At 41.4% G+C, this 24,767-nt stretch overlaps 3 protein-coding genes across 6 annotated transcripts; 1 reads left to right on the forward strand and 2 right to left on the reverse strand.

Moving 5' to 3' along the window:
* The first annotated feature begins 825 nt into the window (after positions 1-825).
* LOC139638001 (chromobox protein homolog 1-like) lies at positions 826-5,392 on the forward strand. Of its 2 annotated transcripts, none has more exons than XM_071512012.1 (6): positions 826-989; positions 1,981-2,062; positions 2,409-2,637; positions 2,949-3,102; positions 4,373-4,467; positions 4,692-5,392. In XM_071512012.1, the coding sequence occupies exons 2-6, from the start codon at positions 2,008-2,010 to the stop codon at positions 4,831-4,833; spliced, it is 675 nt and encodes a 224-aa protein (XP_071368113.1). In that variant the 5' UTR covers positions 826-989; positions 1,981-2,007; the 3' UTR covers positions 4,834-5,392. The 2 variants fall into 2 exon arrangements, with proteins under 2 accessions (XP_071368113.1, XP_071368114.1); XM_071512013.1 differs by having other exon boundaries at positions 2,415-2,637.
* Positions 5,393-5,540: 148 nt separating this feature from the next.
* Positions 5,541-14,451, reverse strand: LOC139637988 (endoplasmic reticulum membrane sensor NFE2L1-like). Of its 2 annotated transcripts, none has more exons than XM_071511998.1 (6): positions 14,315-14,451; positions 12,377-13,212; positions 10,818-11,039; positions 9,949-10,038; positions 9,642-9,800; positions 5,541-9,126 (listed from the first exon to the last, which is right to left on the reverse strand). In XM_071511998.1, the coding sequence occupies exons 2-6, from the start codon at positions 12,932-12,934 to the stop codon at positions 7,750-7,752; spliced, it is 2,406 nt and encodes an 801-aa protein (XP_071368099.1). In that variant the 5' UTR covers positions 12,935-13,212; positions 14,315-14,451; the 3' UTR covers positions 5,541-7,749. The 2 variants fall into 2 exon arrangements, with proteins under 2 accessions (XP_071368099.1, XP_071368100.1); XM_071511999.1 differs by lacking the exon at positions 14,315-14,451 and adding an exon at positions 13,804-13,920.
* Positions 14,452-15,157: 706 nt separating this feature from the next.
* On the reverse strand, positions 15,158-20,770 carry LOC139638010 (CDK5 regulatory subunit-associated protein 3-like). Of its 2 annotated transcripts, none has more exons than XM_071512030.1 (14): positions 20,638-20,770; positions 20,274-20,319; positions 19,940-20,071; positions 19,438-19,538; positions 19,179-19,227; positions 18,641-18,819; positions 18,329-18,462; positions 17,654-17,798; positions 17,292-17,399; positions 17,030-17,111; positions 16,836-16,924; positions 16,035-16,240; positions 15,765-15,936; positions 15,158-15,313 (listed from the first exon to the last, which is right to left on the reverse strand). In XM_071512030.1, the coding sequence occupies exons 1-14, from the start codon at positions 20,641-20,643 to the stop codon at positions 15,248-15,250; spliced, it is 1,515 nt and encodes a 504-aa protein (XP_071368131.1). In that variant the 5' UTR covers positions 20,644-20,770; the 3' UTR covers positions 15,158-15,247. The 2 variants fall into 2 exon arrangements, with proteins under 2 accessions (XP_071368131.1, XP_071368130.1); XM_071512029.1 differs by having other exon boundaries at positions 18,326-18,462.
* Positions 20,771-24,767: the final 3,997 nt, after the last annotated feature.

Here is a 24,767-nt window from a genome sequence, read left to right on the forward strand (position 1 = left end):
TCACCTTGTTTGGACTCAACAGAATCCCATATTCATCATGGAGCGCAGATCCAGGCTCACTGATGAGTTTTCTTGTTTGTGTGAAAGGCAGGACTGATTCAAGATCACTGCTCCCAGCCAGGAAAAAAACTTGATAAACCAGAATGAAATGCCCCTCGCAGTGGCTTTAGTTAGGCTGGCCAAACCTGACTTTCATGAGTTAACAAGGATTACAATCAGGGATGTACTGGAAGGTGAAACTCATCTTATTTACAAAATAGAGATAGCCCACCTTTTTAGGCTGACATTATCCGTATGACATTAATTCATAGCAGCCATATATCAAGTTGTATCAAACCAATATAAGTTGTGTGAAGATAGGGCCTTTTAGTATCATTTTTCAAGCATCCTGATGGTTCAATTGGCCCATACTACTTTTATACTAACGGTTACCTGTGACATCCTGACCTGGCTGGGACTTTTAAAAACAGAAAAAAACAACTCTGATTTTCTCGTTCTCTTTTTTCATTTATTTGCATATAATGGTAGCCTAGTTGTTTGCCTGTATTACCTCCCGGAGGTTTACTCAGCTTCCCAGGGCACCACCTGAAGCCAGGGGTCTGCCACATCGTACAGGCACTGCGGTCTAGTCCGGTGGTCCAGACCGCCACTCCGTCTTTTGCGTACATCCTGTTCTCACAGATCTATAGAACATACAAACTGATTGTACTAGCTGGTTTTGCACTGATCGGGAAATCTACACGCGGTACATTCTGTGAACCTGCACGTTCACTTCACTCCAGTGGGCTCGTGGAGTTATTTTCTCTCATACCAGACGAAGGGGGGCGGAAACGATACGTCTAGCTTTAACGTTAGCCAACTGGTAGCTAAATATTTTGATAACATATCAGCAGAGACAACAGCGTTATTGTTTACGAAGCAGAGACTATCGCGTTTTTTTATTTTGTTTTCGGGGTTTCTTTTCAAACCAATTAAATTGTAAAGCTTAGGTGAGTTTCATTTTGTCTTCCATCCTCCCTCCAAACATGTGTTGTTTCGGTAACGTTAACCGTTTGATTGTGCATGAGTCTGGCAGGTTAATGTGAATATCAACAATGAGGGTGAAAACCAGAACTGCACTAACTTAACGTCTCGGAGACACGTCTCACGTTACTAACCATAAATAACCATTAGCATCGACAAAGCTACCTGAAGTGTAATACATTAGTTGCTAACGCTAAAGCAATATGGAGGAAATAAATACAGTGAGTCGCTTTTCCTTCGAGGCTTTGTCGTGTGGTGTTTCCCCTTACTTGCTAGCTAGCAACAAAAATCCCCTTAAGTTAACAGTTAATCGAGGGTAGTTGTTTGCGCCACGACAGTGCGACTAAATGCCAAATTGCAAGTAGATGAAGCTCGCTGATTGTTACCTAAGCTGTGCATTCATACACTACATGCTGCACACCGGCCGCCAGGTGTTGCAAGCCCTCCATGCTCTGTTATTGATGCTGGCAGAGGCACGGCTACATTCACAATCAGCTCTAATGATGAGCAAATGATGGTAAAACTTAAGGTAGCTCGCTTGTGCAATAGCATATCTTGGTCAAGGAAATGAATAATGAATGTGGCTAGAGCCAGTCTCCTACCAAACCTTGTTACAACGTTGAGCCCTCTCACAAAGATACACTATGAGTCTAACACAGTGTCACAAGGTAATGGTACATGGGTAACTTTAGGCAATGCAGATGAGGCAGTGTTGTCCTCAGCAGTGGTAGGGGTCAGTAAAATTAATATAAATAATAAATAACGTAATGGGCCATAAACATAAATACATTTATAATGAAGAAAAAGGTGGGCCATACTTGGTGATGATCTACATTGCCTCAAAATATTGCCCATGTATCTTTGCAATAAATCTCATTCTCTCCAATGCTGTTTTCTCCTCTCTACCTCATTGATTCCCGATTGCTTCCATCACGCTACAATCTTGACGTTGACCAGGAACCTGCTGGTCCCAAGGTCTACCTGATGAGTATGAGCCTGACTACAGAATCCTCTAACGATGGTCCCACTGTTACAGAAGGTTTAATATATCATTATTTTCTAACATACAAATTTCTCTGTATCACATGTGCCTGTTCGGTAAGGTGTATCTCAAGAGTCGAGAAATTAATATAGTATGTATGTCAACAAGGTGGCACTATGAATGTTTGCAATCCATAACACCACTCATCACTGTGGTTTCCCATCCATTTGTGAACCCGACAAAGTAAGTCCCGTCCCATGCAAATGATAACATTATCTTTTTAAGCCATGCCATTGAATCACATAACACCTGCAGGCATTAAGAGTATTCAGATCGAGGGTCACCAACCGTTGAAGAGCGGGTGTCCTTGGGATTGGTAACTGTCTGCTTGTTGCCCCTGCAGCCACAGCCACAGCCACAGCCACAGCCACAGCCACAGCCACAGCCCCCGCCCCCGCCCCCGCCCCATCAGAGAGCAAAATGATGACAACGGTTGAGAAGAAGGACAAGAAGGCAGACGACGTGGCAGAGGAAGAGGAGGAGGAGGAAGAATACGTGGTGGAAAAGGTCCTGAACCGGCGAGTGGTGAAAGGGAGAGTGGAATACCTGCTCAAGTGGAAAGGCTTCTCTGAGTGAGTTTTTTTTGGATGAACTGTAACCTCAGACATCTTTATAGTTGTCGTTAATCAATAAATCGAAGTGCAGGGTGGCATTCTGGGGGATCCTGGTGGGCATACATGCATAACTTACATTGCTGTGGGGTTTAGACCACCGCATGTACTTTGTCCACATCCACTCTCCCATCTTTTATACCATCTGTTAAATCAGAAATTCCATTAAAATTATGATAATTTAAAAGAATAAGGCACAGTTTTATTCAACAAGTGGCCAAATTATTAGGTAAATACAGAAATACTGTATTTATGTGTGTTTTTATCAACAGGGAAGATAACACGTGGGAGCCAGAGGACAACTTGGACTGTCCAGATCTGATTGCAGAGTTTCTGCAGTCCCAGAAAACAGCACACGAGGGCAAGAGGAAGGCAGCTGGAGATGCGGATGGAGATGAAAGTAAATCGAAGAAGAAAAAAGATGATGTAAGTCCCAGCCCTTTATTCTTTTAAGAGTCTAAGTGCTTGATGAGTCTCTAATCAGATTGATACTTGGGCTGATAAAAATACAGTATGCTAAAAATTGAAGGAGACACCAACATCCACGGGTTGAAGTCACTCCAAATTTCTGGGATGCCTTTTTATGGCATGATTCTTGTTCCTCCATGCAGAGGTCAACATTAATGCTCTCAACATTAATGTTTGAAGCATTGCCTTCATCCACTGATGCATTTCTCTCCTGATGGAAGTTGTGTCTTACAGAATAAGAGAGCCCTGATCCGTAAATGATATCCATTTACATGATCTTCTCAGTTACAAGCTGTGAACTGAGCAGAGGGTTTATGGGACAAAAAAAATAAATGGTGCTTGGTGCCATGTTTAGTGTTCCCATTGACAATAAGTTGAATGATTTGGTTTCTTCTGGAAGAATGGATGAATTCTGTTCATTTTTTCCCCATTTTCAGATTCCAGATTGTACATATCTTTAATTGTTTTGTACACTTTTGTTGTCTTGGTCAATATATTTATGCTTCTATGATTACAATAGGCAGGCAATGCATTTATCTTTCGCTGTTAATTATTTTAGCATCGGTTGGTCGGTTTGCATTTTAGCATCTTTAATCTTTGTGAGTACTGATGTTGTTTGGCTGATGGTGCTTAGTTTTTCTCTTTTTTTTGGGGAGAGGAATCTTAATGGACCAAAACTTTCACGACGAGAGAGACAGGTCTAGTTGTTGCTCATAAGGCAACTTATACACACACACACACACACACACACACACACACTCACACTATGTAGAAAGCTTTGAACACACATGAATGGGCAGGAACCCCCCCACCCCTCAGTGCAAAAGCTGAATGTGCATAATCTTATAGCTACATGTATTCGCTGACAGCTGCTTTTACACTTATACCGTTGATTACTGTTATCACCCCATAGAGACTCCACATGGATTTTCCGACACACATGTAACAGGCAAGCACACATCCCACAAGCACGTATTTGCTCCCCATACGCTTCCATGATATTTAAATACATTTCTGTTTTTCTACTTCTTTTATTCAAAATCCCAAATGTTTTCCAATTTACACAACAATTTCCTCACAGTTCTGTGGCATTCTGCGCTTAATGTCTCAATTTAATTTTTCAATTCAGATTCCCTCCATGAAAACATAGGGCCCTTTTAACTAGGTAGTTAGTATTTATGATGGAATTATCTTTCTTGAGTGATTGAAGCTGTATCTTGTCTTTCAGACAGAGAAGTTAAGGGGCTTTGCTCGAGGTTTGGATCCAGAGAGGATCATTGGTGCCACAGATTCCACAGGAGAACTCATGTTCCTCATGAAATGGTTTGTGTGAAGCTTTTAGCTCATTAAATGTTTGGCAGCTATCAAAACTGAAACTTCACAGGCTGTATTAGTGCCTGTGTTGTTGAGGAATTCAAACGCCTCATTACAGATTTGGCTGTGATTTTGTAAAAAGCAGGCAAATGTTCTGCCATGTGAATATGGAATTCAACACATTTCTGTTGATTTTGTGTTTTTTGTATTGTTTGCCACCTGTCCTCGTATAGGAAAAACTCTGATGAAGCTGACCTTGTACCAGCGAAGGAGGCGAATATGAAGTGTCCGCAGGTGGTCATCTCATTCTATGAAGAGCGACTCACTTGGCACTCGTACCCCACCGAAGACGAGAAAAAGGATGACAAGAACTAACACAGGGCCGAGGGGGAGGGCAGAGGAAAGGAACAGTAGTTTTGAACTTAAATGTAGTTTCGACAGAGGGACAGAGGCAAGCAAGACTCCATTGGACTCCTTTGTCGTTTGGCGTAGCATCACTCATTTGATTCTACTTTTAACCGGATATGATCAAAGTGTATATATGCTGTAGGTTTGCTTGAGGAAACCCAGCCCAGAAGAAATTTAAAATGCAGTGTTACTTTTCTCGATATCAACTCCAGTGACAGTCACTTGGATACTTAAAGCTCATTTTGACATAGCACTTGGTCCAGTGGTCCAGGTCATTTTGCTATGACATTGTATTGTGGAAGTGTGTTATTTTACTTCCATTACAGTTTGTGCCATTTTTTTTTAAAACATAGGTGGTTTGGTGCTTTTGAGAGTAACACCATGTTCATCTTAACTATTTCCTTATGAGTTTTTTGGTGTATGGTTATGAAATCTTTTCAACAATGATTCCATTTAATTTGCTCATTGGTAATCTTACCATTGTACTGTTTTTCATAAATGTGTCTTGCTTGTCTGTTTTGGAGAATAAACCACTTTTTGTTACCGTGTGGTTTCATTCTGGTTTTGCTTTTAATGGGAACTGGATTATTTCCTGGTTTGGGTTTGTTACGCTCCTGTTGTATAGTACATTTCTTCATCATTTCTTCATCATTAATGACACCAGAACACAAGAGTCACAGGTGAAAATAAAAACACTTTATTAATCAATAAAAACAATTCCAGATTGCCAGCAAATATTTCAAAGTAAAACAAAGAAAACTACATCCAAACTCAAAGCAGAGGGTGAGAAGGTTATGGAGACATTTGACAGACTACAGAAAAATAGTGACCAACACAAACATAAAAATATTTACAGAACAAACAAGACGGACAAAAACAGTGCACTAAGTAGTAGTACTAACTCAATAGTTGGTGTTGCACTGAAGTGAATGTTAACCAAACAGATTCATGCCTCAATACCATGTCGAATGAGAGGACATTTAACAATGTCTCCTTTAAAAATGTAATTTTTTGGACACTGTCTTAATGTTGCAAATTCTTTTCAGCATCCTTCTTGTAAATATTTAATTCTAGCCTAACAGCTATCTGAGCTGCAACAATTGGCCTAATTTTTTCAATGGGCTGACATACATGTACTGACAGACTTCATTCAAAAAGACAAACAAGTAATAGCACTTCTACTTTGAGAACAATTTTCTCTGGTTCTCAAAACCTTTAAGTGAAGATATGAGATTGTGAAATAAAGGCATTCAAAACAAAGTGTCCACTACACACATTCTGCTGTTTGTCAGTTCACTCATTCAAATTACTTTTAACTCAGTAATTTAATTACTTGGCTCACTTTGTTATCAACACAAAACTTAGGACTTAAAATGTCAGCCAACAGTTTGGCTTTACAGCAGTTAAAAAAATGAATGTATCTTCAATTGCCTCAAGTGGCTATCAATAGGATGACAACATTGGCAAATAAGTTACTTAGATGGGCTATCACTATTCCATTGCCACAACTGAGCCGGTTTTAAGTTAATGCTTAAAACTCTGCATTCGAGAGAAAAAAAAAAAAAAATCCATAGCTTTGCACTGTGACAGTCTGGAGTTGGTGGTAATCATACAGTACACTCTGGAGTTGCTAGCCCATCACAGTATGTTGAATTCCTCTGGCCGGTTGCATTCAGAAAACGTGATTACAGGTTCGGCACAAAGTGTTCAAATCAACAAAGGGGGTGTAGGCTTTTACATAAAGCTGATGTAGCTAGACCTATAACCTTGCTTATACTACAGATTATGAACATTTTATAAGAGCCTTCCCAATTGCAGCTCCCATATTAAAACCTGCAGCGAAGGAATAGCAAGAGAGACACAGCAAAATGCATATAGCCAAGCCTTTGAAGGACAAATTACAGTGCTATGTATAAGTATAAGGAAGCTGATACATTTTCCAATGCAGTCTGCCTCCTCCCTACATCGTCCATCTGCTCCTCTTGCAGAACTCCACCTCCAGGCCTCTCATCAGTGGCCAGCCCAGGAATACACTCTCAGCCTCTCCCACTTTCTTGTTCCAGCATCCTAGTTCTACACACATCCCAGCTACATCCCATCTCTTTAGGGCCCTCTAAACTTGGAAGTCATTGACAAATTTTGAGTCAAAAACTGGAATTTGCAATACAAACCCATTGCATTAGAGTGCAGTGTTTGAGCATTTAGGTTGTTCAAGTGAAGTGCACCATACAACCTTTGGTTAGTATAGGTGTTAATGGCATCCTAAATGATAGACTTCCTTTAACCTTTGGTATCTAAACTCACAAAACCATTAGACGCCGTTCTTTGCCTGAACATTTGGAACTTACAAGCCTCAGTGACTATGAAAATCCCGAAAAGTTTCCAAGGTGGGATGTGATCTGACCTTTAGTCCTTCGAAACTTTACCTCCAATGCATAGGTATTCCAACCATCCTTGTTGACAATGTTCTTTTTTTTACTCCCTCTTCTCTTGATACTAGTCCCTTCATTTGATTCGACATGACAAATCTTCTCCTTCCTCAGTGGTTTGGTGCAAAAAGGATCTAGAGCAGATATTTTTTTCTAATAGCTCATTTCAAGTCCTTTCATACCCTTCTTTTCCTTGTTTATTCCTTTTCCCCACATCAAAATAATGAAATATCAGTACTCAAATGAAGAGCTACTTCTGCTTCAAAGTTGTTTCCAGGAAAAAAACGCAGGAACAAAATGAAAAGGGAAAAAACGAATGCAGGAAGAGTAGTCAACAATGCCGTTTTTCTTCTCACCAGTATCTTCTCAAAGGAAAAAAAGGACATCTCTCTTGCATCTGCAGAAATCTTTCTTATTGATTTAGCAGTGAAAGAATTAACAGCAGTTTGCCCCCTCACTTCTTTTTGTCTTTTTGTTTTTTCTCAGGCTTCCGATTCTGCTCAGCAGTTGCCATGCTGCGGGGCATGATCAGCACGCTGCCATCAGCACTGTACTGGAGTGAGTACTCACTGGGGGGGTAGGGCCGGCCCTCCTCATCCCGTAGCTGAGTGAACACCTCTTGGTAGAGACTTTGCATTTTCTGCTTCATCTGCCGGATGGAGCGAATGAACTCCATCTTCTCCTTCAGCAGGCGGGCCTTGTCGCGTCTCAGGTCGTGGACGCCCTGCTCCAGGTTTAGGATGGTGTCAAGCTTGCGCTTGCGGCAGTTCTGGGCCGCCATCTTGTTCTTGCCACGCCTGCGGATGTCGCGAATGAGGGCTAGCTGCGCTTCGCTCAGGTGGTGTTTGGCTAGGAGCTCGTTGAACTCTTCAACAGGCAGGTTAATGATCTTTTCGTTGGAGAAGGGGATTTTCATGGCCCTGGCTCGGCGTTCGTCACGACTTGACTGCTTGTCAAGCAAGTCCTGAGGAGGCTGAAGCTTAGAGTTGTGTTTGTCGCGGACAGTTTTCTTGCCAGCAGAAATGGGGAGCTCTGGGTGCTCGGAGAACGCAGAAGACAGTGGCAGATTGTAAGTGTGATTGTGGCTGATGTTGTCAAGCTGGGGGAGGTTGTGGAACTGGGAGGGGTCCTGATAGCTCATGCGGCACAGCTTGCTATACCCAGGCTGGTAGCCCCCAACTGCGCCTTCCTCTGTCTCCACGGTGGCTGCCTCAGAATCAGTGCTGTACCCCACAGCTCCTTCCTCTGAGAAGGTGGCAGAGGTGGAGGAGGAAGAAGCTGCGGAGGAGCAGGAGGTCTCAGAGCTGCTTGGGGAGGCCGGGCTGTGGCTGGAGTCCAGGGAGAGACCCGAGTCTGAGTCAAGCTCATCCTCCAGCTGGGAAGCCTGGGCCTGGCTGAAGCCCTCCTCCATGGCAAGGTCCAGCAAGCTGATCTCATCGAGCATGGACTCTTCCAGCAAGGTGCTGAATGGATCAGGCAGTATAGGTGTGGATGTAATGTTGCTACTAGAGCTGTTCATAAGTGGAGGCAGAAAGAGTCCGGTCAGGTTAGTGGCTCCAAATGTAGAGTTGATGTTGGAGGAGTTGCTGTTGAGTCTGAGCATGGCGGGCCTTGGGGTGCTGCTAGTAGATTCCACCTGGGGATTGAAAATAGGGGGGAAGTCTTGGCTGCAGCTGGGGAGGGAGGCCTGGTGGAGGCTGACATCCTGGTTTATCAGTGTTGAACGAGAAGAAAGTCCAAAGCTTCCCATGGTGTTTGACTCAGCTGTCCCACTTGTACCACTGACACTGCTGGAGTTGGTGTTGAGTGAGGTGTTGTTCACATCCATTGCCTTTGAACAGAAAGATCTTGTTAGGGAAATTTTTCAAATGATCTAACACACAAGACGTTATGGCTGTCAACTTTCCCTTTTTTGCGTTTAATGTTGGTTTGAAAATCAAGTTTGATACTGTAATGAAGTGATTTTTCAATTAAAAAAAAAATGTTTTCCCTAGACGGATAGACCTTTAATTGAGAAGGAATTGTTTTTATTCACTTCTGATTCATTCATTCAATTTTCATTGTTATTTTCAACCACAGAAGCCTATGGTTTGGGCCAACCTCTGGATCCCCCACATAACAAGAATAGTCATGATGTCATGAAGTTGGGCCACAGGACAAACGACATCTCTCATTTAGTCTAGTCTAGTCTAGTCCTGTTTATTTATATAGCCCTTTATCACAAGCATGTCTCAAAGGGCTTTACATAGCATCGTATACAGTATATGCCATATACATAGTTCAACATTTCAAGAACTTTAAATGATAGTGAACAGGCCCAAATCCTTCATTTAAAAAGGGACATACTTGTAGTTCCATGATGGCCATGATGTCTTGCCACTGCTGCTCCAAGTCCAACTGTGGCTCTGCCTGGGGCAGTGGAGGTGCCACAGGGAGACCCTGAGATGTAGAAGGAGCTTCTTCATTGGAGACCCCTATCTCTGGGGTGACAACTGGGGCTGGAAACTGAAAGTGAGAACATCAGAAACATTAGACAAAATGTATGACTCGGACTGTGTCGTTAGTTTCCTGCAGCTAGCCTATTTGCCATAGAAAACAATATTCCAAAATAACTTGATACAACAAATAATAAATTGTAGCTCATGGTTTTTACCTCCGATTCCTCTCCAAAAGGGAAGGTGGCCTCCAACAGCCTCAGGCATTCTTGTAAAGAGAGTGAAGTCTGTGAGCCAATGCCTGGGAGCTGGGGTAACAACAAGAAAGAGATCAAGTTCAATTTCAAAACAATAGCATTGGTATTGTTTACAAATAAACAGCAAAGGCAGGTAATTGAGTATTACTATATTAATAAAAGCATGATATCTTAAGTATGGCAATCAAGTGAATATGACAAGTAGTAGCACAAACTGCCATAATGAGTTGCCATGTGGTTTACGTCAGAAATAAAAGTGTCACCTCATCAAGCTGGAATGATTTAAAGGGGACAAGACTACTTCCTGTTTCTATTGCATGGGGCAATTTTATTACCAATACACCTGCTGGATAAGATACGATGTACAGTCTCGCCTTCCACTGTCCCGAGACCCTAAGTCATCAAACTAGAATGACTCAACAAGGATGAGCCTAAGGGCTGCACAGCTAATTGTAAGAGAAAAAAATTTGCCATTTTGGTCGAGACAACCTTCTAAACAATGCATTCTAATGCTCTGCAGAATCCCTGGCTAACAAATCGAGACGCACGTCAGAGAAAACCTTTCATTGTATTCAGACTGAGCAAATCTTAAGGATTAGGATGATGATCATTTTTTCACCCAAAGTGAAAGTGGTGAAAGTGAAAATAAACTAACTAGAATTGTCTCCACATGAATCACAATTCATATCGCAATATTCAGCAAACAAACATGTTTCATCACTAGTGGCCCTAATGTTCCTATCTCCTCTTACTGTAGCACAAGGCGGTTCAACGTACCAGCCCCCACTGGACGAAACGCTAATATGTGGCGGCCCCTTAAGACTACTAACCTGCTCTGGAATGCTCTCTCCTGTCTCCCCATCCACCGGCTGAGCCCCTTGTAAGTTCACTCCATTTCTCCAGCTCTCTTGCGCCTCGTTCCCTTCCTTGCTCTCCTGTGGGCTGGGCTTCTCCTCCTCGCTCTCCTTCTGACGGTTGCTGTAGTTGAACACTTCTCTTCCTGCTCCAAGGTCAATGTCCTGTCGCCACAGGATGTCAATCAAATCAATGTCCTGGAAAAAACATATCACCACAATTGAGAAATGTCAGGAATACAGAGACAAGTTGTTTTAATAATCACACCGAGTACACTGGATGCATTGATAATTACTCAAACTCATAGCATGGTACAAATGAAATCCTGTATGTATTTGGGCTGACCGAGATGATTCACTTATATATATATATACTGTACTTACACTGTTTATTTTTATAAGAGGAAGATGACTGATTTGTATTATTCCATTACAGCGGGTAATTTTAGCACTAGAGTCTGGCAGATCATGTAACAGAAATCTGGTCAGATGATGTAACCATAGCATAACCTCTTAGGCATGGTAGCTACCATGTGACCAAAAAGGAGCCTCAGTTCATTACAAGCCTTCAACAATGGCTCTGTGTGACCCACAACGACTGCATCAATATGGAAATCCTGTGACTACTGAGAAACATATTATTTCTCAAAACAACTTTAATTGAATAAATCCTTAAATTAATGCTAAATAAACTACAAATTGATTACTGACTACATCAAATTCTCATACATAGAAGTGTTTCAATATGTAACCAGTAAATGTAAAGAACAGTAATGTGATTTTCCCCCCCTTGTGCTGTTTTAGGAGCTGAAATTAAGGAGGGTGAATGGTTGCATTACAAACTTGTTCGTGTTTCATGTGCACCCTGATGAACATTCCTACATGAGACCAGAATCACAGTTGTAATGAATGTGAGCTAATGGGCCTGACTAAAAATATCTGATATATAAAAAGACCAGGGATGAAGACCAGGGATGTAGTGAACAGTAAAGCCACCTAACCTCACTTTACCCAGCTTTTGATTAGTGGAATATAGCTTAACCACCCTTTTAGGCTGACATAAATTTGTGGTAAGTAGTATGTAAGTTATAGGAAGGTAAGGTCTCTTAAGGAAAAAAATACAAATTAACGCTTTTCTGAAAGTACAACTGATTTTTGTTTATACTGGTGGCTGCTTGGCTTATGATGATCGCCAACTGGAGGTCATAGTTTACCCACCTTTTTATTTACCACTGCGTCACTGGTGATGACTGTCTAGCTAGTTGACAAACAAATTGACAATACAATTATTTGCATTCAGTTAAATTATGTGATTCAGAAATATTTACATCCATTCTGACATTTGATTTCTTAATCTTAATTCTTACTGCTGGTTTATATTCTGAACGTTAACCACCGACATAAGTCAACCCTACTGGTCTCATGAATTTATTTATACTCATAAGCATGTACCATTATGTCACTGCTTGACCCCTCCTTTTTGACGGGTGCTCCCCAGGTGTTAGCAGAGTAAAAGTGAGGACAAGCAGCAGTACCTCTTTGGTGAGGTCATCGTTGCCGTCTCTGTTGCCCTGCTCCTGGTTACCCTCCGGGGCCACAGCTCCCAGGCTGCTGTCCGCTGCATTCAGGTTGTAGGTGGATTCAGGTGCTCCACCTCCTCCCCTCATGGCCGGGGTAGCGTCAGGGTTGTTAACGTCCTCTAGGCTGGCCCCATTGTCCAGGGTGATGCTGGGGCTGGACTGGCTGGCGGCGGACACCACAGTCTCAGGGTCACGGTGCACCAGCCAGGTGTTGAGCTCGGTACTGGGCACAGAGAGGCGATCCAGTTGGCGCACCTGGTTCAGCAGCCGGCGAGTGGTAAAGAAATGGTCGAGGTCCACACTCTTTGGATGGATGCCATAGCCGTCCAGCGTGTTGCGCAGATTGTGAAACTGTGTCTGAGTGTAGGCTGAGCTGGGGCCCAGGATGATCTCTCTCAGTGGGGGCAGCTGATTGCTCAGGTAGGTGTCAACGTCCACCCGCACCCCAATGAGACTCAGAAGGATGGTGAACTGAATCAGGCCCTCTGTGAAGTACTTTTTCAGGTAAAGCATTTCTTTACAAAGGAACAAAAGGTGAAAGTAAAAAATAAAAACAAAAACGGGGCCAACTACCTTGTAGCAATACTTCTTTACTTATACTAGAAGATTGAGATAAACAGGTGAAAGTAAGAAATGGTTTAAGGTGGTGTGGGGAAAGGGTCTTGGGCTTAAATGTTGTAGCAGGTTAGTTTTAAATGTGTATAAGATCCAAAATGGTGTTTCCACTTCTTTGAGAGAGTCCAATTTGTGTTCAAAGCTTCGTTCTTCATAAGGTCCTCATCCTCCCATACCTGAGAAAAGTGAGAAAGGACATTTTACTGGTCTATTGCAAGTAACTGATCTTAGTTCAACATTAGAACACATACAGATATAACTTGCAGGACAGAGATCATCGTTCAGTACTAGCATATTTAATGCTTACAGCTTTCAAACAGCAAAGTCTTAGCTACCTACATTTGTATTAAGCACATGCTAATGAAAAAAGAAACCGACTTGCTAGCGATATCAACCATTGCTTCCTCCCAAGACTAGAGAGAACTGATGACAGCTCGCACCGCGCAATGCCTTTGAATCTTGGCAATTCAGCAGACCAAATATGATGAACACAGAGCTGTAAGGCATCACCCCACCCTAGACAGGACAACTATTTCTTGTGGGTGCTGCTGAAGGTGAATGAGGGAGTCTCGAAAGCTCGCTCGCTAGCTTTAACACTCACTGTCACAACGTTAGGTGGCAGGCAGGGTTCCTCCCTCCCTCCTCGCACACAGCTGCGCCTATCTTTGTCCTACTAACGTTACCGTTAGCTAGCATGCCTTTTAATGACACCCTCGACTACTACTGTTATACAGAAACAAATCACACTATTATAAAACATATATTACCACAGACATGTGTTGCCACATCAGGGAACTTGCAACCTTGTTTACCCTAAAAAAGTGACAGGTACCGCTACTGGTATTTTCGACTATCTACTTCCGCTGTGGCTAGCATCAAACAATCTCCCTAGCAACAAGTGGTGAAAGAAGACTGACAGATAAGAGAGCCATTCACAGACCTAAAACGTGTCTACGACACAGGACTCCAGCAAATCTTGGCCAATAGAAAATAGACGTGGGTGGGCATTGGAGTGGAGAAAATGCTAAACTATTGGAACTCAATGCCGATATGCTGTATTAGCTTTGTAAGCTAGTTTGCTACCTTAACCTCTCAGCTACTTTTAAAAGTGTAACTAATGTCTTAAACGAGATAAACTACTACATCCAGTGAGTTTCTTATAAATACTAAGTTACCTCCGCCGTCTGTAAGTTAGCTAACGTTAGCTTATGTCATGAATCATTGCAATCCAGGTATCAGCTTACGTATTAATTGAAAACCTCTTGATTTTATACTTACGCATGAAGATTTTGCAACTGTGTCTTCATGCCCACAAGTCCACTACCGCCTAAGGCAATTAATAAAATCCTGCTTCATTAAAGGCTCCACAGACTTGCCCAATATATCACTCTCCAACCATTCCTCATTGAATGGCCCACCATGACTTGCAAAATTGCTAGCTGGCCCGGCTAGCCTAGCAGCACCGCTTGACACAAAAACACGCTTTCACACAGAGCATGCGTAGAACATTCTAGTGCCAAGCTTTCATCACCCCACTAAAAAATCTCCCAAGGATAATAATAAATGGTATTACGTGAAAAAAAAAATCCCTACAAAACTTAAGCATTTTGTTGGAAAAGTTTTGTTTAAAAGAATAAACATTCAGTGGTTTAAAAGTAGTTTCGTACAGTTAATTGCATAATAGTGTCAGCTGATCTTTTCAACTGCACTTAACACTTTATAATCTTTATTCTAAAGAGCCCCACCTCCCGAAAAACACACTTTATACCAGCTTATTATTACATTTGCATTTTAAAAAATCTACTTTATCTTGCTAGTTCTAAGAATTTTGAATGGTAACTATTATAAAATCTAACAAGTCATTAATCATCAGGATCTAGAAGTTACTGTTCCAGTTCTCGAGTCCCTGTTGCATTGTCCATAGTCATTTGAAATAGCAAGTATTTCAAAGAGCATTCATTTCTTACTCTAAATTACATTTTGGGTTTTACTAGTAACTTCAACAATTCATTGATTAGTCAAAAACATTTGACTTGTAAAAGGAAAAATGTTTGCTTCTTACCCAGTGCTAACCCACAAAATGTAATTTGACAGAACACACAAAGACACATTAAACACATTAAATACCACTTTTATTTCTCCAGGAGCAAGATAGTGAGATAGATCATGACAAAATATTGAACAAATAGTGAACATCTGTGAACTTCACCACTATACAATAACCCCCATTAGGTTGACAGGCCTCTTGTTGTATCTCTTTGAAATGTCCGTTTCAATCTGCAAAACAAAAGACAATTCACAGTCAAAGTCATCGGTTATAACACAATGTCACTTTCTGGGATTCTGGGAAGAGTAGTGAGTTATATTACCATCCATGTTTGTTTAACAGGGATTGAATAAATTTATATTCTCTTCAATGTATCTGAAACTACATACTTAACATTATTTTTACCTACTAATGACAGAATATTCATTCACAATAATACTTTAAGATGGATATAATGATGAATATTTATGGCAGAAGTTAGTAGATTTTCAATATTTGAAGATTATTTACTTCCTACGTTTACTGAATTGAGAGTCATTTCTCTCATGAGACCCCATTCAAATTCTGGCTGATAAGGATAATGCTGCACCAATATGGATTGAAAAATTTTCATCACAGGCTAGTGAGCTGGTAAACTGCCATCCCTGTCAATATGAATAAATTAAAATAATGATCCAATACCAGTTTCTGGAGCTCCCGGGTGCGTCCCGCCAGCAGGTCAATACGAGGCTCCAGTTTGGCCTGTTCCTCGAGAGCTTCCTGCCTCTTCTCAGCCAGCGTGGCGCGCTTCAACACCAGGATGTCTGCCTGCTTCAGCTTCTGTCTCAGCACCTCTGACACACGCTCAACATACCTAGACACACACACACACACACAGTTCATATAAGTAGTAATGAGAAAAAACACAGAAGAACATTTTTTTTATGACTTCAATCAGGCAGGACAGCGTACCGTGGCGAGGCCTGGATCATGAAGAGGTGCTGCATCCGAAGAGAGGTCAGCCGGTCCAGAAGATGCTGCACCGCTACCTTCATCTCCAGGATGTGTTCACGGGTTTGGCCTTGGATGATAGAGGGGGCCAGCTGGAACTGGCTCATGGCCACCACATCTCCCTCTTCTGCCATCTCACTCATCCGCTGGGTCAGGAACACTTCCAGCTGCACCAACACATGAAACCATAATGTCACTTGTTTGTGGGAAATTGTTCTGCAAACACAATCAAATGAATGAAAAAACGCAATAGAAATTACAACCTCCCACCCCACCCTGCCCCAAAGAAAGAAAAAAACAAAAAACATTACAGACAAGAGGGCTCATAAGCAGTCTCTGTGTAACTTTTAGGGTACATGGATAAACACATCTGTTATTTTTCAGGATCAGATCTAGGTCAATTAGTATTTGCTTATAATCCTTAGCATTTGTTTTAACCTTCTTGGAGTACCAAGTGAGTGTGAGTGAGTAGAATTTGAGTATTTGAGAGTATCTGAGGTACACGTATTCAGCTTCTTGCTTTTCTGTAATTTAATTCTACAAATTATTTACAACTACTGTTTTTCCCAGGTATCCCAGGTATGTTTTTATGTTGCCAGATATTAATAACACAATATTCATCACATTGTCACAACCCATATAACATACCATTATCTTACAACACAAACAAAGGTCAAGTGTGTGTTACCAAAAGAAGAAGGAGCACAGACGTTATTTAACACTACAGGAGCACATACTTGTCTAATCAACCCCAGTCATTACCTCCATTAGCTCATCAATGAACTGGCTACGTGACTGCGGGTGCTCCAGTACAGTCAGGGCATCCTCACCCCTTGCCACACCGTCAGGACCTGAGAGATGACACACAAACATTTCAACCACTGTGCAAGGGATTGTAAGAAGAGATGTGATAAGTTTGGCTGGAGGCATAGTGGGGAAACTAAAAAAGCACTTACAGTCTGTGCCCACATCTACAATCTCGATTTCTATGGGAGCTGCTTCACTCTCTCCCCAATCAATACCGCCTGCGCCTGTCTCCTGTCGAAGCAGACCAAGAGAAAAATGGTATATTAGAGGAGTAGACACAATGACAGTTTAACAATACTGGAGGTAAACTAGGTGTTAAGCTGTTATTGTACTAAGAGTGTTCTTAATGTATTAGAATAGTGAAATAACATGTAAATATGAACTAAATGTAAGTATGCTCATGTCTCATACCTCAGAGCCAGGCTCCAGACTGATGCCCCAGTCCACTCCATCCTCAACCTTGATCCCAAAATTAACTTCCTGAGTCTCTGTTCCACTGCCGAAGTCCCCCCAGTCAATCTAAAGCAAGTTTTAAAAACACAGCACAGAAATACAATATCAATGGTGAGGAAAAGTTGTGAATGTATACATGATATAAATTTTGGACCTATGCTGGCATTTGTTAAATATCTCAGAGTAGCAATGTTGATCTGTCACCTATTTTGCGTTTGCATCAAGTGAAAATTTTACTCAGCCAATGATCCGAACACAACACCACTACTCTACATACATGGGTCCTGGTTTACAGAGAATACAGTAAGAGGCCAGCCAACCGTTTCCTCTGTGACTGTATCAGCAGGTGCCTCCTCCATAACAGGCCTGTCAACCACTGTGGGCGCCTCCCCCGTCCTCCACTCGTAGAACGTTGTGTTGCCTCTCCTCTGGGCAAACGCCAGCATGGGCAGGACAGGTTCAGACCTGTGAATGGAGACATGGTGACTCGCTTGTCTAAAAAAAGAAAGTGTCCATGCATAGTATGATCCCATGTTTTTAATACAGATGAAAAGTGCAGGCACATTTTCTTTATTTAATTCTTCCTTCATTTCATTTTCAGTTTTTGGAGTGCTGTTAGGGATGTGCATACACTCTAGAGTGAACATGCTCAAAATAAGCCTTTTCACACGGGGCTGAGCTGCACTGCACAGCCTGGTAACATGTAGCTGAGAGAAGTACAGAGCAAGAGACAGTGTGGAAAAATAAATGCATAGTATTGTGGTGAGATGTTCATAGTGCGGTAGAATTCTGCAGGATAGTGTGAAAATGGTATTAAAAAAAACAAAAAGGTTTGTGTCTTGTAGAAACCTTGCAATATCTGCTTGCTGAAAAAATTTCATGACACCAGTTGGTACCAGGTCAAACCATCAATACTGTATTGCAACATGTCAGAAATGCACAGGCATCAGAAGGAAAAAAAAACAGTTGTTAAGAGGCGATTAGATACTCACCACTCACAGACAAAGTTTGTGAAAGTGCTGTAGAGTTGGATATGCTCCTGCAGCTTGGCTGCGTCCTTCCCTACTTCCCCGAGAACTGTCGGTAGATCTTTCACCAGGGCCTGCAGCTCCCGAGCCACATTCTCTCCCTGGCAGAGGAAGAAGGGAAGCAGCAAAATGATGAACGACGAAGCAACTGGACAAGCATCAAGTCAGTCCATCTGTCTGTTAATAAAATGCCTCATTCTGTGCACTGTAGAGTTGTTTTCTCTGTGTGGGTTTTGCGTGTTCATGCACTCCTGTGTGTGTGTGTGTGTTTGGACTCACTGTGATGCCGTACTGTTTGCAGGCAGTGTAGTAGCGTTCCCTCAGGTCTGCGGCTGAGCTCTGGCACTCCACTTCCCGCCGGCTCAGCTCCTGCTGCAGCTGCTTGGCTTTGGCCACCTGCTTCCTCAGAGCCGGGCCTTCATAGCTCACACTGCGACTCAGCAAGCTGGCCGTCTCCGCTGGGACACGCAAGAGGAAGGAAGGTTCAAGATTTTTATTGAAGATTTCTATGTGGTTATTTTCTCTCTGTAACTGGTCCTGCATCCCAACTACTTCGTTGTCAAGGCCTGAACAAATGGAATCCAATATTGAATGTCATGTTTATCTAGTGCTGAATGAGAATGATAATCACACTTTGTATTGAAGAGCATGGCTTTATCCCAGCAACTGTGGGATAGGACCATTAATAAGTGGTGTTTCTAATGGGTCACCATGTGAAAACAGAAGTAGTACATTTCAATGAGCCTGAGTCCCAGGGTGAAGAAAACTTTACTCAGTTTGATATCTGGTCTGAACCCCTACTTGATCCTATACTTACCCAAATAGACATTATCTGCCTCATAGAGTGACACAATTTCCTGCCAGTCCTGCAACAATAAAACAGAGAAGACAATTCAAATCCAAATGTTAGGAGTCCCAAAGACTAATTAGATTTGCAGCAGAGGAACATGAGACAAACAAATCTACACAGATGACGTGGTTTGTAATTCTGAACAACTCTGACCATATGACCTGCTGGCTGACAGACAGACAGACAGACAGACAGACAGACAGACATCTGGTTTGAATCGTCTCACCTTCATCCTCTGAGAGGAATATCTGCCAAAGATGTTCTTAGAGGAAGCCTCTGTTCCCTTCAGTATCTCCACAATCCTCAAGCAGTGAAAGTAGTGAATGTCTAGCAATGAAAACAAACAAAATACAGCATACCAGTTCATAAACACTGGTCTTATCACACAATCACACAAACAGTGGAACATTGGGTCTTAATGATACTAATACTGGTCTAAATGGTGAGTAATTATCTTAACATTACGTAACTATGGACCTAACAATACCACTCAGGGGTTGGATAAGCTACAACACCAAATTCAACTTTGATCTAATTATTTATAGCGCTACAAACACTGACTTGAGAGTTAAGAATTTTGTAAGTCCACGTAAATAAGAGATGATTTTGCTGTGACTGGAATGTTGAGAGATTTCTTAGGGATACCCAGCCTGGATAGGCACAGAAGAATACTAAATAAAACATCAGAAACGCCATAAAAATAAAATGAAGTACACTGAGGGACCCACAGGAGCCGGAGAGAAGCTGCTTGATCTCCTCGTTCTCTGGCATGTCCTGGATGGCAGAGTTGATCTTCTCCCGGATTGCCATCACTGCACTCTGCCATTTCAGATTACAGTGGCGTCGGTCCAGCAGCCAGTCTGTGGATTGACAGCATGGTAAATTATTATTACCATCTTTGGGTTTGGTACATTGGTTAATTTGTTGGAGGCTACATGTACGAGAAACTGATTAGGAGACACTGGTAGCATAAGGGTGGGTTATGGTAATGTTGGAAAATAAACAAGACATTACATGGAATTATAGCCCATTACATTTGAATAGCCTGTTACCAAGCCTTACCCAAAAGCTTGCTGGTCTGTATGTCGATGGGAAGGTTTTGAATGTTCTGTTGAAATATAGGAAAGTGTCAGTGCATAAATAAACAGAGAAAAAAGCTCAACATTATATTCATGCTTTACGCAGCTGCTATATACAGAAAAGGAATCAGTAAAGAAAGTTGTGTTGCATGAAAAAAGCACTGGACAACAACTTTAACAGCAAACACACTGCGCAATTATTACAGACTGGATTATTGAAGCTGTGCAGTTTCTTTATTAAATACAGGAAAGTGTCTCTTTTACAGTTAAGTGCACTTCGGCGGTGTGACAGCTAGCTAGCAGGCACATTACACTCGAGTCAAAGAGAGAGAGAGCTTCAGTTTTACCTCCATCGTCTCTTCTGATGTTCAAAATGAACGTACGTCCAACTTTTTATGGCTGCATTATAGATTTATTTCAAAGGTTTAGATCTTGGATTGTTCTCACCATCCGAGTGGCACTGTTTACACGATTTGACACGTTACAAGAAGAAGAGCCAATAGAAGGAGGCGGTGTTGCAGTCAAACCAATGAGGTTTTACAATGCTGGAAGCGGCAGCTCATTGGTGAATATTGTAGTTCCTGATTGGGTGCAGAGCTAAAGTCAACCGCTAGAGGGCAGCATCACCTCTTATCTGTCTCGATCAAGTCTCGATGTGTCCTCTGATGCAGAAGGATGAGAGATTTTGGAGCAATTTAATCTGCTGTACATTGTTGGCTAAATTAATTTAGAATTTCCCTTCAGAAAAATCACACGGAGCAATATTTGTTGTCTATTTACTGTCCCTTGACTTCAATTGTAACAGGGCAGCAGCTAATACATTAAAGTTTATTAGTTTGCTGACGTTTATATTGCAGTTTTTCATTAAATAATTTCAGAAATAATTTTCTCTTAAGCACAGGCAGTAGAAACGTTAAGCCAAGTGTGTGTGTGTGTGTGTGTGTGTGTGTGTGTGTGTGTGTGTGTGTGTGTGTGTGTGTGTGTGTGTAATAAGCTTATAGCTACAGTCAACTTTCCAGTCCTCTTAAAGGGGACTTTCTGTAATTTCCCATTGTTATGTCATGAATCCCATTCTTGGCATCAGACCAAATCTCTCTTGTATGCTGCTTGGTCACCAATAAATAACTAAATAAACAAGATGATAGTTTTGTTGTGGACTCTGTGGACTCCAAAACCAGGCAGAAGGGCTCAACATTGCAATTAATCCCTCGCATACAGCAGCCTCTCTCAGTGGTCCGATTCCAAATCATTTGAATGTTAACCAAATTTGCAAAGCAAGCATCCACTGTCTGTGATTCAGCCACGCCATGCAAAACATCAGCAGCACTTTCCTTATTCAGATGACATTTCAGAGCATATAACTCTCTCTCTCTCTCCCCCTCTCTCCCTGTCTCTTTCTGAAAGCAGAAGTGGGACTTTTTCAAGGTTTTCTCTCTCTCCAGCTTAAAGTAATTGCCAAGAGTTGTGTAACAGGGATGGGGAAACTGTGCCCATGCACAAAGATGACTTTTTCTGCTTCCAAATTCCACATTAAAACAGACCCAGCTTCAAAGTGATACTGATAAAAGAGGATTTATTTACAGTTTGGAAAGCTGCTCACCTCTCGAGTTCACATTAACTGTGTTGTCAGTAATCTTGACGTGGGTTGGGGTAGTCTGAAAGGTCCCACTAAATCACATGGTTGTAACATTTACTCACTTATGCACTTCAAGCTGGGCGGGCTTTAGGTGTGTGTTTGAGGAGGGTGTGTGCTATAGTGAGGCAGGGAGAAGAGAGGGACAAAGGGAGAGACAGAGGGAGAGAAATGCTGCACCTGCACCTGACCACCTGAATTTCAATTCAAGAGGAATTTCCAAAAAAGATAGAGAGGGGAATTAAAGAACTTCTAAGGATGGCGGGACAGTTTCACATCTGAAAGCATCTCCCTCGGCCATAAACAGTCCAGCTCATCGTCAACAAGGTGAGAAACACCTCTGTCCCCCCAAAAATGTTTTATTTCTCAAACATATTGCTATAGAAGCTTTTCTAGCTAGAGTTCTCCATGTGCTTAAATGCATTCTGTGTGTATAGATCAGGTAATGTAGTCAGTATATTTGAATGTAAATACGTTATTACTGGATGTACTGCTCACCTTTACACTATATGTTCAAGTTAGGTTATTTCAGTTCATGTCATTGCTTGGCTTTGTGATGTCTGAGCTGCTGATGGTGCTTGAATTAGAAATATGTATATTTGTATTTCTGTGGATTAATCCAAGTTTGATACATGCTAAATTTCCAGTATGGAATGAAGCCAGAAAGTTTAAACTTGTTTGAACTGTTCAGGTACTGTTGATATAACATTCCATTATAAGCACACATGTAACATCCCATTATAAACACACTCAAAGACAGATCAGCTGTCAACTGGCCATCACTTCTCTATAGAATGTGGAAATGTTGACAGTGCAAACATAAAAGAGAATTATAGATTTTTAGATTGAAGCAACTTATCATTATCATACGTAGGACGCCTGAGTCAAACAGTGCATGAGGAGGATATGAGGCCCTTCAACAACTCATTCAACTTTGCTGCCACGGGTCAGCAGTGAACCTGGCACAAGGGACGAAACCCGAGAATCTAATAAACCTCCAGCTCAATAACGAGGAAAGCACGGTGCTAGGTGCCCTTGGACCCTCCTGTCTCAAGCTCTAACATTGTTCCGTGGAAAAGGCTTAGCGGCTGGTTAGTGATTTCCGAACGTGAGCACAGTGTTCCTTCCCCGCTGTGATCTTTGAGGCCGCGCTGAGCAGCTCACCCACACATAATAGAACACATAGTAACTTATTAAAGAGAACTATGGAGGGCCTCCTTTATGTCAACAGGGCTTTTTGTCTCAAAGGTCACATCTAAGTCAAACATGGCATTCTAACAGAAATATACTGTAACACAATTTTCTCTTGTTTAGCACACTGTGAAAGTGCTTAATTACTTTGTTTTAGAGGAGCTGCTTGATGGAAGGTCAACATTACTTTTCAGTTTGTAAATGTTCTATAAACTCTTCTTTTAGAGCAGCCATCTTCTGTTAAAATGAAGACACATTTACAACAAGAAATTCAGACAGAAGGAATAAAATGTCTAACCATTAAAAAAGAAGATGATTAACTTTAGATTTAGCACTTTAATCTAAATTCTAACTGGCAATATCATGATGAAGGCAGTGCTGGGGAACAGAAGTAAACAATTAGGTGTGACACGGCAACTGCAGCCTTTACTGCAACTCAAACTCATAAAAGCTCATCGTGGTCAGCAACACTATCTGTTTCCTGGGTGTCTGTACACAACCAGGTCAGAAATAAGTGTAATTAAGAAGAGTAAAGCACACAGGCTATTATGTAAGGGATCTGTCTCAAAGACAGTTCACTTCAGAGAAACCATGCAATTACCTTAAGACCTTAAGATTACCTTGGGATAATAAAGAAGAAGTAAGATGACAATTTAAATATGATAGTGGCAATATTAAAACAATCAAATAAATTTAAAAAATCGTATTTGTTTCTCATACCATGTCCTGAACCTTTGCACCGCTTGCTGGTGCCTTACGTCAGGCGATTCAGATAAGAGTGAGATGAGTGTTTCTGCAAAGGTCATGTATATTTGCATGGGTGCTCCATGATAAAATGACCACACCAAAAGCAGATTTGTATTGTCCTTAACTTCCTGACTGCCCTTATAATCTAGAAATCACACATACTCGTGGGTCTTGGTTTATTACATTTAATGCAGATACTATTTATGTTTCATTTTCAGTTAAATGCTTCAAGTTTTAAGTGCATTTAACAAGGATGTCACAATATACTACTTTATACTACAGAACAAGGAAGTTAAAAACATTACAAGAGTGATAGGAGACCGTTAAAAAGAAGTGTTGATCTAAAGGTGTTGTAAAGAGGGAGTTCCCACAAAATCCTCCCATTTTAATGATATACCGGCTTATTTACCTAAGGTGAAGATGATGTGTTACCATGATAAACATGTCATTTTGTTGCTTTCACACATTAAATTACTTGGCATGACTTGATCTTTCAATTTCGCATGACTTGATCATGCATTTTTGAGTTTTGGAATAAATGCAGCCATCATTGATCTTAATCTTCCAGTATAGTACAACTACAATGCACTATAGTTTCATATGTTACCAGTATGGCAGATCTCTTTCTCTGATATTATATATATCTATAACCATTGTTATATATATTTTTGATCCTTTTCTGTTTATGAAACTCTTGATATAATGCAAAGAGTGTTACCATTAAAGGCTGAGTCAATTATCATTTGATAGGGAGTTATCTTAGCTACAGTGTGAGGTTGCCAGGTGACTGAGGGGCTCCCTGCTGTCAGGATCAAAGGACCACAATAGCTGGGCTTAATGTACATGCTTGGTAATTGCTACCTGCGTGCCTATGTTTTATCCATAAGTTTGCATTGGTTGAAATCA

The sequence above is a fragment of the Centroberyx affinis genome, unplaced genomic scaffold, assembly GCF_046629955.1.
Source record: "Centroberyx affinis isolate AG114_WGS23_722 - 3 ecotype Tasmania unplaced genomic scaffold, CSIRO-AGI_Caff_v1 ptg006025l_1, whole genome shotgun sequence".
Classification (NCBI taxonomy): Eukaryota; Metazoa; Chordata; class Actinopteri; order Beryciformes; family Berycidae; genus Centroberyx; species Centroberyx affinis.

Excerpts from the sequence above, each read along its gene's own strand:
- LOC139638001 (XM_071512012.1), top strand. The coding sequence starts at position 2,008 with ATGAGTATGAGCCTGACTACAGAATCCTCTAACGATGGTCCCACTGTT. Across the intron at positions 2,638-2,948 it reads AAGTGGAAAGGCTTCTCTGA|GGAAGATAACACGTGGGAGC; the intron begins GTGAGTTTTTTT and ends TTTTATCAACAG. Across the intron at positions 4,468-4,691 it reads CTCATGTTCCTCATGAAATG|GAAAAACTCTGATGAAGCTG; the intron begins GTTTGTGTGAAG and ends GTCCTCGTATAG.
- LOC139637988 (XM_071511998.1), bottom strand. The coding sequence starts at position 12,934 with ATGCTTTACCTGAAAAAGTACTTCACAGAGGGCCTGATTCAGTTCACC. Across the intron at positions 9,801-9,948 it reads CTTTTGGAGAGGAATCGGAG|TTTCCAGCCCCAGTTGTCAC; the intron begins GTAAAAACCATG and ends TCTCACTTTCAG. Across the intron at positions 9,127-9,641 it reads TGGCCATCATGGAACTACAA|GCAATGGATGTGAACAACAC; the intron begins GTATGTCCCTTT and ends TTCTGTTCAAAG.
- LOC139638010 (XM_071512029.1), bottom strand. Across the intron at positions 16,241-16,835 it reads TCATTGATGAGCTAATGGAG|CTGGAAGTGTTCCTGACCCA; the intron begins GTAATGACTGGG and ends GTGTTGGTGCAG. Across the intron at positions 15,314-15,764 it reads CCCGGGAGCTCCAGAAACTG|ATTGAAACGGACATTTCAAA; the intron begins GTATTGGATCAT and ends TTTGTTTTGCAG.